At 42.5% G+C, this 19,586-nt stretch overlaps 1 protein-coding gene across 1 annotated transcript in view; it reads left to right on the top strand.

Annotated features, from left to right (window-relative positions):
- PRKCH (protein kinase C eta) overlaps window positions 1-19,586 on the top strand; it is a 103,349-nt gene that overhangs the window by 53,388 nt on the left and 30,375 nt on the right. The window contains exon 10 of the mRNA XM_063290444.1: window positions 12,499-12,653. Within this exon, the coding sequence (XP_063146514.1) occupies window positions 12,499-12,653 (155 nt within the window). The remainder of the gene's footprint in view (window positions 1-12,498; window positions 12,654-19,586) is intronic.

Raw genomic sequence — 19,586 nt, 5'->3', positions numbered from 1 at the left:
AAAAAAGACTTATGTAAGACTTTCTGTAAGCAGTGATCTTGCAGTTTTTCTAGATCAAAATAGAATTACAGAATTGAAGATTCCCTAGAGACCATCTAGTTCTTGTTTGATGCAAGAAATCCTAAGCTAGAATATCTCTGACAGACATCCACAGATTTTTAATAAAATCTTTCATTCCAACTTTTTTACTTTTTCCTTTCCCATAAAAGGTTCTTCCTTGACAAATCAAAGTGACAGTAGTGACAGTAGTTCAACCTATCTGAGCTGAGGTTGCTTTACTTCAGTGGAAGAGTAAAAATGCTCAGTATGTCTAGTGCCTTATGCTTGTATCTGCATTTCCTTCCACTGCTCAAGTGGCAGGAGCATTATGTATGACACCTTGAGTTACACAAAATAGAAATCCGATGATGATGATGATTGTAACATCTCCCTATCTACTCTGGCAACATTGTTACAAGTCCTAAAAATATTATCCATAATATCAGAGGACCTACTGATCCTCCCGAGTGGTATATGCCAAATATCTGTCAGGAATATGTAGACATTGAACAAACTGGTCAGTCCTTACTCAGAAGAATACACTGTTAACCTCTCTGTTGAGTCAAGCTCAACTCCTGTTGACAGCACATCCATGTTATTTTCTTAGCAACAATACAAGAATGGTCTGTGGTTGCCTTCTGTCCTAACAGCCAGGAAACACACTGAGACAAGGAACTGGTCTCTAATATTTATTGCTAGTACTTAACAGGAATCCTAACAAACTGAAGAAGCGTGGGAAAACCCAGACATATAAACCCCAAGGGTTAAGGCGGTCCCGATCTGTGTCTCTTTGAATGGCTGACCAATTCCTCAGTGCTACGCATGCGCTTGACAGTCTGGATGGGAGCCCCCTGCTCGCCATCCTTACTCATGACACCTCCTTACAGGATGATTTTTTACTTCCCAGTCTAGTCTACAGGCCTGGGATACCTTGATGGTTCCCTATCCAAGCACTAACCAGGTCTGATCTGCTTAGCTTTTTTGACATCAGCTAATGTTGGCTACTTCAGCAAAGGATCGTTACCTTGTTGTGGTGCTGGAGCTTGAGCACCTCAATGATGCCATGAGCTAAACCGTGAAGGGCCACCCAAGATGGGAAGGTCATGACAGAGAGGTCAGACAAAATGCGATCCCTGGGGAAGGTAATGGCAACCCACCCCAGTATTCTTGCCGTGAAAACTCAATGGATCAGTACAACCAGAGATATGTCGGTATACCATCGGAAGATGAGACCCCCAGGTCGGAAGATGGTCAAAAGGCTACTGGGGAGGAACAGAGGATGAGTTCAACTAGCCCCAGATGTGATGACGCAGCTAGCTCAAAGCCGAAAGGACGGCTAGTGGCCGACGGTGCTGGTGGTGAACGGCGAATCTGATGTTCTAAGGATCAACACACCATTGGAACCTGGAATGTAAGATCTATGAGCCAGGGCAAATTAGATGTGGTTATTGGTGAGATGTCAAGATTAAAGATAGACATTTGGGGCGTCAGTGACCTGAAATGGACTGGAATGGGCCACTTCACATCAAATGACCACCAGATCTACTACTGTGGACAAGAGGACCACAGAAGAAATGGAGTAGCCTTCATAATTAATAAAGTGGCTAAAGCAGTGCTCGGATACAATACAAAAAATGACAGAATGATCTCAATTCGAATTCAGGGCAAGCCATCTAACATCACAGTGATCCAAATATACGCCCCAACCACAGATGCTGAAGAAGCTGAAGTAGAGCAGTTCTATGAGGATCTGCAGCACCTACTGGACAACACGCCTAAGAGAGATGTTATTTTCATCACAGGAGACTGGAATGCTAAGGTGGGCAGTCAAATGACACCTGGAATTACAGGTAAGCATGGCCTGGGAGAACAAAACGAAGCAGGACATAGGCTGATAGAATTTTGCCAAGACAACTCACTCTGCATAACGAACACTCTCTTCCAACAACCTAAGAGACGGCTTTATACATGGACTTCACCAGATGGACAACACCGAAATCAGATTGACTACATCCTTTGCAGCCAAAGGTGGCGGTCATCTATACAGTCAGTAAAAACAAGACCTGGAGCTGACTGTAGTTCAGATCACCAACTTCTTCTTGCACAATTTAGGATCTGACTAAAGAGGTTAGAGAAGACCCACAGATCAGCTAGATATGAGCTCACTAATATCCCTCAGGAATATGCAGTGGAGGTGAAGAATCGATTTAAGGGACTGGACTTAGTAGATAGGGTCCCAGAAGAACTCTGGACAGAAGGTCGCAACATTGTTCAGGAGGCGGCAACAAAATACATCCATCCCAAAGAAAGAGAAAACCAAGAAGGCAAAATGCCTGTCTGCTGAGACACTAGAAGTAGCCCAAGAAAGAAGGAAAGCAAAAGGCAACAGTGATAGGGGGAGATATGCCCAATTAAATGCAAAATTCCAGAGGTTAGCCAGAAGAGATAAGGAATTATTTTTAAACAAGCAATGCGCAGAAGTGGAAGAAGGCAACAGAATAGGAAAGACAAGAGACCTCTTCCAGAAAATTAGAAACATTGGAGGTAAATTCCAGGCCAAAATGGGTATGATCAAAAACAAAGATGGCAAGGACCTAACAGAAGAAGAAGAGATCAAGAAAAGGTGGCAAGAATATACAGAAGACCTGTATAGGAAGGATAACAATATTGGGGATAGCTTTGACGGTGTGGTCAGTGAGCTAGAGCCAGACATCCTGAAGAGTGAGGTTGAATGGGCCTTAAGAAGCATTTCTAATAACAAGGCAGCAGGAGACAACGGCATCACAGCTGAACTGTTCAAAATCTTGCGAGATGATGCTGTCAAGGTAATGCATACTATATGCCAGCAAATTTGGAAAACACAAGAATGGCCATCAGACTGGAAAAAATCAACTTATATCCCCATACCAAAAAAGGGGAACACTAAAGAATGTTCAAACTATCAAACAGTGGCACTCATTTCACATGCCAGTAAGGTAATGCTCAAGATCCTGCAAGGTAGATTTCAACAATTCATGGAGTGAGAATTGCCAGATGTACAAGCTGGGTTAGAAAAGGCAGAGGAACTCGGGACCAAATTGCCAATATCCGCTGGATAATGGAAAAAGCCAGGGAGTTTCAGAAAAAGATCTATTTCTGTTTTATTGACTATTCTAAAGCCTTTGACTGTGTGGACCATAACAAATTGTGGCAAGTTCTTAGTGGTATGGGGATACCAAGTCATCTTGTCTGCCTCCTGAAGATTCTGTATAACGACCAAGCAACAACAGTAAGAACAGACCACGGAACAACGGACTGGTTTAAGATTGGGAAAGGAGTACGGCAGGGCTGTATACTCTCACCCTACCTATTCAACTTGTATGCAGAACACATCATGCGACATGCTGGGCTTGAGGAATCCAAGGCTGGAGTTAAAATCTCTGGAAGAAACATTAACAATCTCAGCTATGCAGATGATACCACTTTGATGGCTGAAAGTGAAGAGGAACTGAGGAGCCTTATGATGAAGGTGAAAGACGAAAGTGCAAAAGCTGGCTTGCAGCTAAACCTCAAAAAAGCCAAGATTATGGCAACCAGCTTGATTGATAACTGGCAAATAGAGGGAGAAAATGTAGAAGCAGTGAAAGACTTTGTATTTCTAGGTGCGAAGATTACTGCAGATGCTGACTGCAGTCAGGAAATCAGAAGACACTTAATCCTTGGGAGAAGAGCAATGACCAATCTCGATAAAATAGTTAAGAGCAGAGACATCACACTGACAACAAAGGTCCGCATAGTTAAAGCAATGGTGTTCCCCGTAGTAACATATGGCTGCGAGAGCTGGACCATAAGGAAGGCTGAGCGAAGGAAGATCGATGCTTTTGAACTGTGGTGTTGGAGGAGAATTCTGAGAGTGCCTTGGACTGCCAGAAGATCAAACCAGTCCATCCTCCAGGAAATAAAGCCAGACTGCTCACTTGAGGGAATGATATTCAAGGCAAAACTGACTTTGGCCACATAATAAGAAGACAGGACACCCTGGAGAAGATGCTGATGCTAGGGAGAGTGGAGGGCAAAAGGAAGAGGGGCCGACCAAGGGTAAGGTGGATGGATGATATTCTAGAGGTGACGGACTCGTCCCTAGGGGAGCTGGGGGTGTTGACGACCGACAGGAAGCTCTGGCGTGGGCTGGTCCATGAAGTCACGATGAGTCAGAAGTGACTAAACGAATGAACAACAACAACAATGTTGGCTAGGCTTTGCCATTTTCTATAGCACTCAAAATAATGCTATACATGTATCTGACATCAGAAATGGTAATATCTAAGTGGGAATCATTTCAGCTTCCTGGGATACAATGGTCAATGCCCTTAAGATTGCTCACTTTGAGCCAAGGGATTACAAAGACTAATTTCATAATTAAACAACTGATCTGGAATTTATTAGGATGTTTAATCACATACAGGTAGTCCTCGCTTAACGTCCACTCATTCAGCAACCGTGTGAATTTACAATGGTGCTGAACAAGGAGACTTACAATGGGTCCTCATAGTTGCAGTCATTACAGCCTCCCCGCAGTCATGTGATTGTGATTCAGGCCCTTGGCAGTCAGCTCACAATTATGATGTCATAGTGTCCTGCAGTCACGTGATCACCATTTTCAACCTTCACTGCCAGCTTCTGACAAGCAAAGTCAATGGGGAAGCTGAATGGAGGTTGCAAATGGTGATCATGTTACCAGGGGATGCTGTGACCATGCAAGATTTGCCTAATGACAGCACCTGGGACTGCCGGACCTGCCATTTGTAAGTCAGTGTGATCATGTGATGCTATGATACTTTACCGAAAATTTCTCCCTCCCCTCATCTTTTACCGCTCTGTCCTTTTCCTTTGCTCTACCCATAAAGCATAAACTCCATGAATCTGACCCATGAAACTTGTGCAATACAAAGCTTCTTTGTTAGTCTTTAAATTGCCACTCAAATCTTCATGGTTTAAGTGAGGGTGACCGCTAGGTGGCAGAAACTGCCAGTTAAAAAAGCAGCTTGCCACCATGTGGCCTCTTTAATTGTGGAAGAGGTGAGTTGCAAAAACTCAGCAGTAGCTCTTTAATTCAATTTCACTACTTTTCATGTTCCTGCCAAAGAGAGAGAATACTGACTGAGCCCCACTGCTTATTAGGTCTTCACAAGCCTTTCAGTTTCTTGCAGAAAAGGGAGGAAATCTCTTGTGGCCCTGGCTTTCCCTCATGACTTGTTATTCCTAGAACCCCGATATCTCGGAAATTGGCACAATGGGTCCTAATGATGACACTTCCTCTAAACTTGTTTTCAACTCCTCTGCCTCTGCTACATTTTTTTTTTAAAATGTGCACAACATAATTGGTTCTAGAAAACCGGAAGCATAAGCTGCTTGGCTGTTCTTGCTTTTGGGCCAATTATGAGAAAAAACAAAGGATACCAGCATATTTGTTTTAACTGTTTCAACTCATTGTTACTGTGTTAAGTTATTTCATCAGACCCAAGTCCATAAATATGTAGATATCTATATTAGTATTGTTCTAATTCTTTGTAATTAAAAAAAAAAGATAATATACATATACAAGTAGCAGATGCTAAACAAATTTAGCATGTTAACAGAATCTTGTGAAGTGTCATAGAATCATAGCATTAGAAGGGCTAGCCTTCTTTCTGTTCCACTACAGCATCTTTTACAGATCACCACATAGGCTCTGCTTGAAGAGCTCTGGTGAAGGAGAAGTCACCATTTCATGTACTACCTTGTTCCAGTGCTTGATAACTCATTTTGTCAGGAAGTTCCTCATAATGTCTTTGTAGTTTTAACCCACTGGTTCTGGTCCTACTCTGTGGGATAACAGAGAATAAGTCTTCTACTTCTTCTGTGTGACACACTTCCAGATATTTAAAGCTTGCTATTGTATTTCTCCTCAGTCATCACTTCTAGAGCCTAAACATATCCAGATTGATTGATTGATTGATTAAATTTGTATCACCGCCCATCTCCCCCAATGGGGGACTCTGGGTGGTTTACAATAAAATAACACTAAAAACATAATCACCTAAATTACCATTAAAATATAAATAAAAATGAATGTAAAATCCAAGTGGAGATGGAACATAATCACTAAGAGGTGCTATGGCACCAGCCATCCCCAGGTGGAGCTATCGCTCTCCCACTCCCAAGCAAGGCGGCAGAACCAGGTCTTCAGTTTGTTCCGGAAGTCTGAGAGCGAGGAAACCCGTCTCAACCCTGGGGTCAAGATATTCCAAAGGGTGTGTGCTACTGCAGAGAGGGCTCGCCTCCTGGACCCTGCTGGATGAAATTCCTTTACTGATGGGGTCCATAGCATGCCCTCCCTGCCTGACCGGGTGGGGCGGGTCGATGTTATGGGGATGAGACGGTCCCTCAGGTACTCTGGTCCCATGCCATGTAGGGCTTTAAAGGTAATAACCAACACCTTGAATTGGACCCAGAAGCAAACTGGTACCCAATGCAGCTCTCGTAACAGTGGTGTCACATGGGCTGATTTTACAGCACCGGTAACTGTCCGCGCAGCCGCATTCTGGACCAGCTGAAGCTTCCAAATACTCTTCAAGAGTAGCCCCATGTAGAGCGCATTGCAATAGTCTATATGGGAGATGACAAGGGCATGAGTGATTGTTCAGAGGGCATCTCGGTCCAGAAATGGGTGTAGCTGGCGCACCACCTGGAGATGTGCAAAGGACCTCCTGGCCGCGACTGCCACCTGCTCTTTGAGCAGGAGCCGCGAGTCCAGGAGGACCCCCAGGTTCTGCACTGGTTCCGAGTGGGGAAGTGCCACCCCATCCAGAACCAAAGAAGACAACCTCCTGGAACCCAAGGAGCCATCAATCCACAGCCACTCTGTCTTACCAGGGTTCAGTTGAAACCTGTTGTTTCCCATCCAGGCCCCCACAGCCCCCAGGCACCTGGAAAGGGTGGAGACCACATCACTTACTTCACCCTGGATGGAGATATATAACTGAGTATCATCGGCATATTGATGATACCTCATCCCATGATGACAGATGATCTCACCCAATGGTTTCATATAGATGTTAAATAGGAGAGGAGAGAGTACCGAATCCTGTGGCACCTACAGTGGAGGGGTCGAGGGCCGGATCTCTCCTCTCCTATCACCACTGATTGGGAACGGCCCTGGAGGAAGGAGGTGAACCAGCGCAAAACTACACAGCCCACCCCCAACCCCCTGAGCCGCCCCAGAAGGATACCATGGTCGATGGTATTGAAAGCTGCTGAGAGATCCAAGAGAGCCAGGATGGATGCACTCCCTCCATCCCGCTCCCGCCATAGATCATCCATAAGTGCGACCAATGCGGTCTCCGTCCCATATCCTGGCCTGAAACCTGACTGAAAGAGGTCCAGATAATCCGTTTCCTCCAGAATTCTCTGGAGCTGCAACGCAGCCACTTTCTCAACCACCTTCCCCAAAAAGGGAAGGTGGGAGACAGGACGAAAATTGCCAAGTATAGTAGGGTCCAAGGATGGCTTCTTGAGGAGGGGGTATACCAGTGCCTCCTTAAAGGCAGCCAGAAATACCCCCTCCCTCAAGGATGCATTAACCATCGCCTGGACCCAACCACAAGTCACTTCCCGAGCTGATTTTATCAGCCAGGAAGGGCATGGGTTAAGCTGACATGTGGTTGCATTCACAGTCCAGAGAATCCTGTCCACTTCCTCAGGCCCAACAGGATCAAACCGTTCCCAGATAACAGGGTAAGTACATTCCCCTGGCATCTCACCAGACTCCGCTTCACACTTAGATTCCAACTTAGCATGGATCTGAGCGATTTTATCCTGCAGATGCTGTGAAAACTCTTCTGAACGGCCCTGTAGACAGGTCCCTGAATCTACCTGACCCAGAAGAGATCGAGCGATCTTAAACAGGGCCGTCGGGCGGCATTCTGCGGATGCAATAAGAGCGGAGAAATACTCATGCTTCACCGCTCTTACCGCCACAAGGTCGGCCTTAATAGCAGCTCGAGCTTGTGTTCAGTCAGATTCAGTCTTCGGCTTCCTCCAGCAATGCTCCAGACATCTCTTAACCCTCTTCAAAACCCTCAACTACTCCATAAACCACAGGGAGTGATGGGTCGAACAAGGCAAGAGAGGTCGCACAGGCGCAATCCTGTCCAAGGCCCTGGCCACGGCCCTATTCCAGGCCATGGCTAGGACCTCCGCTGGACCGTGCAGCAGGCCCTCGGGAATAACCCCCAGCTCCCTCTGAAACCCTGCTGGGTCCATCAGTCAGCGGGGGGGGGGGGGGGGGAGGACCAATCGAATGATCCTTTATCAAATCCTCATAGGACTTGGTTTGCAGAATCCTCACCTTGGTAGTCCTCCTCTGAACCTGCTCAAATTTGTCACTGTCCTGTTTGAATTGTGCTTCCCAGAATTGGACACAGATGGGGTCTCACCCGGGCAGTATAGAATTACTTGGACTTCTCTGGATATTTGTGCTCAAATAGTCATATAATAAGCTCTTAACCCATTTAAAGCTTTAAAAGCTAGCACCAACAAACTGAATTGTATCTGGAGAACATAACCAATTCAGGTCCTTCAAAAAAGAGAAGAGTTGCTCCTGGTACCCATGCTTCAGTTACCCTAGTTGCCACATTACGGGTTAATTGAATTTTCCAGACATGCTTCAAGGTGCAGCAAAGTAGTCAGGGTTTAGCACAGTGAAGTTGTCTAATGTTGGTATGAACAAGAATAGGAGATGAGGCTAGAGAAACATTACTTCAAGTTTGCTCTATTCTGCCTGCTGGTAATAAACTTAGCATATCAAAGGCATTTTCCAACTGGGTGTTTGAATGCACCAGAAAATGTGTACATCTGGAATGGCAGGGCTGTGTTACAGTACATTTTGTGCATGTGTGTATTTTAATGAACAGAAGCTTTCAGGAACAAATTGCGGAACAGCTCTGCACTATTGACTGGAGAAGTGTGCAAGGAGAATTAAAATTCATGGGCATAAATGGTTAACTGAAATTTCTCCCATAATCCTGAAAAGTGTTATTTCTAGAAAATGGCCGTACTAAGCCTTTGATAACAGAGGTGCCCTCTAGGTGTGTTGGACTATGGCCCTTCCAGGGTCAGAATGTGATTGATGGTACTTCTACAGCTCTCTCTATATGTGACTTTAAGCAGAACAACAGCTTCACAGAGACAGAGACAGAAACCGAGACAGTGGAGGCTTGTTTTTCTCTTTTTCTATGTACAAATAGATTTACAGGAATTAGGGGGAAAAAAACAGAACTATATACAGTAGTGTGTCCAAACTTCCCAGTAGAAAGTCTTGCTCAGTATCAACCCCCCCTTCTCTTTCTCCCTCCTCAGCTGTTCACTAAGAGAGAGAGATAAGAAAGGAATTGGTTGATTTACTTTGATGCTGGCTGAGGAATTCTGGGAGTTGAAGTCCACACATCTTAAAGTTGCCACGGTTGAGAAACACTGGCTTAAGGCCTTTCTTCATGCTTTTTGGGACCTCAGCAGCATTCTCTCTACTTTGATGTTGCATGATGGGTCTTCTGCCCAGCCCTTCCTTGTCTGGGGCTTCCCTGAGGTCTCCAGGCAACCCACCTGCCTCTGTCCCTATCTGCCTTGGGTTTTGGGTGAAGCATTTCCCTCTGTCTCAGTCTTCACTTCCTTCTTCTGGGGACGTCTCCAGCTGAATCTTCACCCCTATTCGCCCTCAGGGGTCAGGAAATAGCAACTGCTCAAGTAATGGCCCAGCCCCCTCACTGCAAGGTCTCTCTCCAGCCACTGACTTTTTGCACAGTCACTCCAAAAACACTTAGTGCCTCAATGACTTACAGCAGCAGAGTCTCAAACATGCCAATGGGTATCTCCGTCTTTCTTCTCTTGCTCTCTCTCTTTATAGCTCAAACTGGCAGCATTTCCCCAAGCAACCAGGGTGGTAGGTTTTCCCCCAAGGTTTTAGAACCCCAACCCCTATATACTCAGTTTGGCCAATCAGAATACTGCTTCCATCTGCCCCACAACAGTCCTGGCTAGCAGCCAGGGCAGCTACATCTGCCTCTATAACAGCACACCTCCACTTCACCTCCACACTCCATCCCTGAGCTGCTCATATTACACATTCAGCTAGCATGGGATTTGAAGTTCAACATTTCTGGAGAGCACCATATTGGTGAAGGCTTTGCCTCAAACAATGAAAAGAGAGAGACCTTTGAAATGAAGATTATCCAGAAACTCCAAATTAGGCAGCTGATGAGAAACCATTTGGCTCCTTTGGTTGCTTTCTCAGGCACATGGGTGTTAACAAAGACTCCCATATAAAACTGCACCATCAAAAATGCAGGAGGAAATCTGGATATGCCCAGAATTATGGAGGACACCATCTTGCTAAATGGCCATCTTTATACTTTATTAATTTGATTATATTCCACCTTTCCTCTAGTAGTTTAAGATAGCATATATGGTACTCTCCCCCTCAATTTTTCCCACAACAACAGCCCTCTGAAGTGAATTGGGCTGAAAGAAGGTGACTAGTCCAAAATCACTGAGTGAGCTTCCATGGCTGAGGTGGACTTGAATCTGAGTCTCCCTGGTGCCAGTCTAACTCTTAACCACTACACCACATAGGGGAAATTGGTGGTACTTATTGCAGGATGGTATGTCAATTTCTAGTTTAATTCCCAAGGCCATATACAAGCCAAGCTTCTGACGTTTTTTGGAAATACTAATTTAGTAAAGTAATTCAGTTTGGAGGAAGTATCTGGACAAATTTCCACAAATCCATGCCAAGCCTAAGAGAGATTTTCCCTTACCTCAGGTCAAGATGCAGAGTGTCCAAGACTTCTGAAATCATTTTGGCACTTCAGAAAGAAAATCCCACAAGAATATTTTTTCCTTTCCTTCTAGGGAAGCATTAATGTATTCAGTAATTCAATGGTACTTAAAATCAATACTTCAGTGGTACTTCCCTCTAACTTAGGAATGCAAAAAGTGTAATTCACTAGCTTTCCTTTTGTAGACCCTGGAATTTCCTCCTACCAGGCTTGTCCTTTTAGGGACCTTCTGGGAGGGATGAATTTGGACAGATTTTAATGGAAGAAATGGTTATCTACAGTAAGCCTTGCCACCCAAATCAGGTATACTTTCTATTCTGGCTTCACTCACCAATGAATTGTACCCATTGACATTTTGTACAGTGCTTGCTGTGGTTCTTTTGCTGACAAAGTGTACATATCTCTGCTAATCTAATGATACGTTTCATTCAAACCAAATACATCTTCTCTTTTACCTTATACTGAAGACATAGCCGGGTAGAGCTATAGGTGGAGGCAGTCTGCCTCCTTTAATTAAAAGTTTGGTCAGACATCAGGTTTAGGTCATGCCAAGTAAACAAGGATATGCTTTTGGGAAAAGGGAAGACATCACAAGACTTAGAACTTTGCTAATCAGAACAGGTTTAGCTGACAAATACTTTCATAGTTTGGACCATATCACATGGTCTGTTTCAGCCCGTAAAGGCTCAGAAGGGATTTTGTAGGGCTAATTGGCTTTTGTCATCCATGTGGTCTGTGCTTGATCTTGGTACAAGGGCTTTATTCCCATGATAGAAGGACTTTCTGCTTCTCTGCCACTACTTAGTCATATCTACACATTGATTGTCCAACTCATATAGCCAGACAAACCCATTGACTCTCAAATGAAACAGTTAAAGGAGATCTTGACTTCTTGCATTTACTAGAAACTACTGTGACTATTTGTCCATCCACCCATCCTCAAAAAGTAGAAGTGCATTTATTTTGTATGTGCTGTAGATACCATTGTTATAATTAAGATAGAAATATAAACCAATTCACCTTAGAGAAGAGAATACATGACCATCAGTATGCTTGCTTAGTCTTCTGTCCAAATGCTATGAGTTGATCAGCAGGTTGAGGATTAGCACATGGTCTACATTTTTTAATGGTTGTCTTTAAACTGGACTTGCATTGGATAGCCATTCAAATAAAAGACTTTCAAATAGAGGTCAGGCCTCCAATGGCCCTTCAGATAAATAATTATTTTTGATAAAGGAGGACACTTGATCTCTCTTTGAGAATACAAATTCTGGGTGCGTGGCAGGCAGTCTGAACTGGGGCTGCAGTGAGAGGCAAAAGATTTTTGCATGGGAAAATTTCCAATGCATTGGAAACCCAGATTTCCAATGCAGATAGCAGCACCACACCACCACATTTGCATGGGAAAATTTCATTCCAGGCTAGAACTAGGTTGCTGAAATGCTATGTAGTTTGGCCCATGGTGGACAAATCATAAATCTGTTGCTCTTTATGTTATTGTTTCATTTTAAAGGGATGTATTTTTAGAATTAGATTTGGGGAGAGAAGAAGAAATACCATTAACATCCTTCCATTGATGATGGTATCTGGTATTGCCTTTGATCAGGACCGCCTCTTCTTTGTTATGGAGTTTGTGAATGGAGGGGATTTGATGTTCCACATCCAGAAATCCCGTCGCTTTGATGAAGTCCGAGCACGATTCTACGCTGCAGAAATCATTTCAGCCCTCATGTTCCTTCATGAGCGAGGCATCATTTACAGGTCAGCAAAAACAATTTGGGATTTGTTGTTTTGTTGTTAGGTTCAACTAAGTGTTGCCTTTTGTTGAGGCGGATTCTTAATGGTGATAAATATACCTGCTAGATTTCATAAATGGGATGGCTTCTTTGGATTTATTGTTGCCCTGAAAGAAAAAAATGGCAGATGTAGCTGGAGGGGGGCATAGCATTATTGTGGAAGATCATGTTGTTTCTGGAAGACCATGGCATAGAAGATCAACTAGGGAAGATCATGGAGTCTTACAGTCATAGTTCTCATCTCTATTCAGTTAACATATTTTAATGAAAAATATCAGTGTGATAAATGGATTATTTTGGGAGGAATGCCTTCATCCTAAAGAAATTCTAGATAAGCTTTTGTGAAACCCAACTTATTTTGGAAGAGAATATAGACCACAGGAGTGAGGGGGTGGGATTGTCCAACTCTAATGTTGGTATATATGGATGAAACAGGCCTGAGCTATTCCAAACAACAGATATGGAGCTGGGATTGCTCATGTTACAGGAACTAGTGGGTCAACAGCCTCCTCTCTTGGTATCCGCTCATCTACCCCAAGTACCATTAAATTTTTTTTTAAAACAAATGGGAAACTGGCATACAAATCTCCAGCATCTTTATTTCCAAGAATGCTTCTGAGTCCCAAATGGACTCCTTAAGCTTTCTTAGAAAACAGCATGATAAAAAGTTGCAGACCAAACTCACAGGACGTAGTGTGGTGTTATCTAGATGTATAAATATGGCCTGGTATTTCTTTACCACTTTGTTATGTGCAGCTCAACCACCTGAGGAAGTTATGTCAGCAATATGTACATTCTATGTTGCTGCAGCTCAGGTTTTTGTTATGGTGGTCAGACGCTCTCTTTGACACTGATGCTACCTCCAGTCTGATATACACTATATGGGTTCTAAGGCCCATTTCAAGAGGGGTTTCTCCCAGGTAAATAAACAAGCCAGCTGTGATCAGTTGATCACTGTACTTATAAATTCCTCCCTTCTCATGCATTCAACAAATCACAAGGGGAATAAGATCAGTTCCACTGGCCTCATCCCCTGGTGCCACCCTTTTTTGGATTAGTATAAAAAGAGGCCTAATCATGAAATATCTTTCACGCTATCATAAAGCATGTGGCTATCAGGGTATGTGATGCGATTAACATAGGGAGCCAAGGAGATGAAGCGGCCACCACTATCACTTCACCGTATGCATTCTGACTGCTGCTGCAGCTGTTCTGGAGGTCTAGTGGATCCAGTCCTACCACTTGGCAACGTGAAGACAGGCAACTTGTTGGTGATTTAGCTTATTAATCTTTAAAATGTACTTCCAGGGAAAGCAAGAGATTCTTATAGGGCTTCCGACTTGGACAAAAAGAAGCACTATGAGGCAGCAATATTTCCTTTGATGTTCTGCCTGTTAAACGAGGAGCAAAACCATAAGTTTAAGAGTTTTTGTGGGTTTTTGTTTTTATTTTTTTGCCATTTCATATACTCCCAACATCCCTATTAAACAGGGATGCAGTTCTGACTTTTTGAGGGTTATAACTCTGTTTTGCTATTAGGACATATTGTGGGGCTACCTTTTCTGAAGCTACAACAATTTTCATTAAATCTTCATATTATTACTTGTGTTCCTGGAAGGTCAGCCTGGTAATAATCCTATCATCAAACTTTGTTCAAACTTTTCACTTGGCACAAGTACATGCCCTTGGCACAAAAACATGCATGTGTATGTGCTTGCTGGAGAGCTCCTAAAAATAAATCAATTTATTCTTGGATAAGACATTTAAGAAAGAGTAAGGCAAAGCTTTAGGTGTTCAGATCGGAGTTGGGAATGCTCTCAGGAAGACTGCTGGAATATCATCAACTGTTGGTGGTGGTTATTTGAAGAATGCTCATTGTATGAGGATTTGAAATCTCACTTTCTTTGGGGAACGGTACAGTCTGTAAGAAGCGAAATGAGAATGAGACAGAGTTGCAGAATTAGTGGGAAGTATCTTTTTTCCTTGCTGGGACATGATGACCATGACACTCTGCTGTGTATCTGGAAGCAAAATATTATGCCAGAGTGGAAGAATTATGCAGTTTTTCCACTGTAAAAAAATTGTTTTAGTATCTCTATGTTATGAGACTAGTAAAATTCCTGTCTGAACTATTGAGAGAAGATTCACATGCTGTTGAACACTTACTTAACCAGCAAAAATATGGAACAAGAATAAATTCCTCAAGTATAATATTGTTTAAATCAGCCTTTCCCAATCAGGCATCTTTCCTACATTTTCTGGACAGATTGAAGAGTGGGAGCTGGTTCCTTGCTTCTGGAGACAGCAGTTAGAGAAGAATTGTGGTTTACTGAACTTTAAAATATTATTTAGCATATACATGATTAAATTAATTATTAGACTTAACGTTAATAAACTCTTGGCAATACTTTTTTTTATATTACACCACATGTTACCTTATATGTCACTATGTTAGAAATGTGAACATGTAATAGAAGAGGTTAGTAAGGCTAAATGGGTGTAGCTAAGAAAGAATAAGGCTTCAGGATCCCATCTAGCAATAATGAAAGGAGTTGTAATATCAGTTGCTGATGTCTTCCTACTTAGCACCTTCTGGAGCAGTGTTTCTCAACCTTGGCAACTTTAAGTTGTGTGGACTTCAACTCCCAGAATTCCCCAGCCAGCATGGGGAATCATTACAAATTCCCCAGCCAGCACTAGATCATTACAAATTCAAACCCCAAAGGTGTGTATTCTGTATGTGAAAAAAAAAAATCTAGGATTCAACCACTTTTCCCACTGCATGGAAAGGTATAGAATGGATGGTCAAGCTGGCTTTCTGGAAAATTTTCCATTGTGGTATTGCTGATCTTCTTATTGAAGAATGCACAACCTTCCTTGAAAACTGATAACTTGAAAACCACATGTTTATTTAACAGTTTTTTATAACCCATCCAGCCAAAAGTCACTGGTTGTATTATAACCAGTTAATATTATAAATACACAAAATAAATCAAAACTATAAAAACAACAGTAGCTACAAATCAATAATAATAAATCAATCTTCCTCTGAAGCAATTGCCGATAAAACTTAGCTAGGGTTGAACGCTTGGTGAAACAAAAGGGTCTTTAAAGATCTCTTAAAAATGATGAAGGAGTTGAAAAGTGTAGGGACCACCACAGAGAAGGCCTGTCATCTTGTCCGTGTTCGCTTCCCTTCTGAGAGAATCAGAGAGTCTTCACATGCCTTCCTCAGCTATTCTCACAAATGGACAGATTTAATTCTGGGAAGCTGACGCCTGAGATAATCTGATGCTGTTCCATATAGGGCTTTATAAGTCATTATCAACTCTGTATTAATTCACAATGCAGAGAGGGGTTGGGGTGCTAAACCCAAAGGCTTCAATAGAATCTACTGGGGTAAAATCGTTGAAGAGTTATTACTTCTGAAACAGGTTGTACTGAGTTTTAACTTATGTCACCCCCCCTCTGGACTGAGCTGCCTTACAAGGTAGGATGGCAAGATAATTTTCTTTTTCATTGTGTATTGCAATATCACACAGGATAATCAAAATAACCTTTCAACAATTGTATGCCCTAAAGCTGCAGCACTGCTCATTGAAAGTTGTTCTCCCTGAATGTGGTGGGCTTTGATTTCAGCAACTAATCTATCCAAGGATACTGCCAAGCAAATGGTTCTAAAACCATAATCCAGATGTGCAGATTGAATTGTGTTTGCATGTTATGAGTTGGCGAAGTGTGCAGTTCTTCAGCTCTGTTTCCTTGCATTGTTGCTTCCTTTTGTATGATAGTTCCCCTTCCTTGGCTTTATTGTAGGGCTTGAAGAATCTTGTTCATTAATCTTAGAATTTCAAAGTTTTAAAAGAAATGTGTTTTTCAGCAAAAAAGTTAATAAACTTGATGCTTCAGCAACCACGCTTGGCAAGGTGGTAGAGTGATTAAGGTGTCAGTCAGGAGATCCAGGTTCAAGTCCACCTCCAGCCATGGAAACTCACTGAATGACTTTGGGCCAGTCATTCTCTTCCAGTCCAACCTACCTCACAGGGTTGTTGTTCTGGGGGAAAATAGGAAGAGTGAGCACTATGTAACTACATTTCCTGGAGCTCCTATACAAAAGGTAGGATATAAATCAAATAAATTTAGAAGATAGTTTATATAAATAATCATGGTTTTGATGTAGAAGACATATAATAAAGGAGAGGGAAGAAGCAGTTATAAATTTTCACGCAGTCAAAAATAATTGAAGGAAAAGGTACTCAATAAGACATAAATAAGGAAAGAGTGCCAGCTAAGCTCTTTCTCTGAATTTATGAACGCATCTTTTTGTTTTGAGAGAGTTGCATATTTTCTCAGAAGTGTCTCTGAGTTCAAGGGAATTTAATTTCTGGTGAGCTCATTAGCGTTGCAATGTAGACACTGTTCTACTGAATATTTTTTTCATGTAATCTCTTGATTAAAACAAAGTGTGCAACTCTTCACAAAGCTAATGACTAATAATGAGTTTCATGGGGCAAATTCCAGGGAAGCAGGTATAGAAAGGCAGTTTTATATTTTAATGAACTGAATCTGTAGAAATTTGCACTCAGTAAAACAAAATGTATGACATTTCTGAAAAAAAGCTTTGTTTTTAGATAGAATATTTTTTCTAAAGGAAAAAAATATTTGTGATATAAATACTTATATAGAAAATGGAGATGTTTAAGGGTCTCCTTGGAACAGGCATGTCTTTGGGTGAGCTCAGCCTCATGTCCCACTTACCACAGCACAAAAGTTTTCAAGGGATGTGTCCCCATGATCAATAGTCCTATGCCCTCCCCCAAAACAAAACAAAAATCTGGCTGACTGGCCAAGGGCATGGGATGAAGCTGGAGGGAGCACCCAGACGCTCCCAGCCCGAACCTGCCACACATTGTGGAAACAGCCTGTAACCATAATCACCTTCATCTGGCATGGAATTCAAAAGAAAAGAAAATAAATCAATGGGTTCAAATTATATGGGAATGGGAGTCTTGGTTATTGCAGAAAAGACACTAAGTTAAGATGCTTTTAGTCTAGTCAAACTATTTGCTCCAAGACCAAACAGTAGATCAGTGTTTCTCAACCTTAGCAACTTTAAGATATGTGGACTTCAACTCCCAGAATTCCCCAGCCAGCCATGCTGGCTGGGGAATTCTGGGAGGTAAAGTCCAAACATCTTAAAGTCCAAACATCTTACCATCTGGGAGGTAAAGTCCAAACATCTTAAACTGGGAGGTAAAGTCCAAACATCAATTCTGGGAGGTAAAGTCCAAACATCTTAAAGGTTGAGAAACACTGCAGTAGATATTCAAAATAACATATGCATTTATGGGCATTTGAATCATGCTGACTAGTTGTTGGGTTCTAGGTGTTTTCTGAGCTTGGTTGTTTTCTGGCAGATGTTTCATTACCATCAGTTCATGGGAGAGTGGAGTTGCATTACTTAGCCTGATAATGAAACATCTGCTGGAAAACATCAAGAATCCAACTGTTGAGTGCTGAGCTACATGTAGTCTCTGCTAACGGAATCACCATTATTTCCAAACTGTATGAACCCCTGAGCCTATCTGGAATTTTGGGAGTATGTGATGGGATGGGCATTTTTACAAAATGTCAGGCTGTGAACACCCTTGCTCTCTCTCACTCCCTCTTGCCCCCAAGAATCTCTTGACTACCTCAGCTTTATTGATCCATTTCCTGGGCAGGTTGACGCACTTCCAAGCAAAGCATGGGGCTGCAGCTAACTACAAATAAGTAGGAAATAGTAAGAATGGTTGAGCACATTGTTTTGTAGCATGCTAGCCTTCCATTCATGTTTTGATATGGAAACCATCAAAAGATTTAAAATGTGGGGAATGTAGTTTGTCAAGTGCTAAGGGAGTTTTTGCCAGGCGTATTGGAAACTCAAGGTACGTGCAGCATGTGGGATGGTTTAGTTGCTATGATGGTAGATCGTGAAGGACAAAGGGCTGAGGAAATCACCTTTAAAACCAGTTTGAACTTTGGAAGGACTGTACTTTTACTAAACGTTGTGGCAACCTTCCCAGAATGCAAATCTTTCTCTTCATCGGGGGATATGGGAGGTATGATATTAGAGATCACGTAAGAGAGTTTGGTTGGGCATCAGGCTGGGACTGATTTGTATAAAAGGCTATTATACTGTTGGAAGCACTCTCTTGTAGCTGTCTTAATGCTGTTGGCTCTTAATGTTCCTTGATGATATCACACCCAGGCTTGAACATGTCTAAATCAGAGGCTGAGGTGAGAGAGGGCACGTATTATCATAGTTTGGGTAGCATGGAGGAAGCACGAACTGCCATTTGATAATGCAACAATTTTAGGTCCTATGATCTCCTTTCCTCTTGCTAAATTAGAGATCAGCAACAAAGAAGTTTATTAAGCTTATCACACAGCTTGAATCTGTCATATTTCACTGCCCTGAAAATAGTGTCACTCTCAGTATTCCCCCCATCCTTTCTCCTCTCTCTGTTTGGACACAATCCTTTCATATTTCTTGACACACTTCTATTGAAGGCTTGGCATCCTCTAAGCCAGTGTTTCTCAACCTTGGCCACTTGAAGATGTGTGGACTTCAACTCCCAGAATTCCCCAGGCTGGCTGGGGAATTCTGGGAATCAAAGTCCACACATCTTCAAGTGGCCAAGGTTGAGAAACACTGCTCTAAGCTATGTATGGTTCAGCTTACTTTTTAAAAATTGTTGCTCATCCTCCCTTGTTTGGGCAAGTTCTGTGCAAAGTTTTAATCGCTCTCTCTGAATATACTGTACATATTTTGGACGTGGTTTGCCAGAGTACTGGGAAAAAATTGCAAAGGAAACCGAGTTTGGAGTGTTTATCAAGCAAACGGAATCTTAGAATG

The sequence above is a fragment of the Candoia aspera genome, chromosome 1 (genome assembly GCF_035149785.1).
Source record: "Candoia aspera isolate rCanAsp1 chromosome 1, rCanAsp1.hap2, whole genome shotgun sequence".
Lineage (NCBI taxonomy): Eukaryota > Metazoa > Chordata > Lepidosauria > Squamata > Boidae > Candoia > Candoia aspera.
Note: the sequence above shows the minus strand (reverse complement) of the source record. Positions and strands in the feature narration are given on the sequence as shown.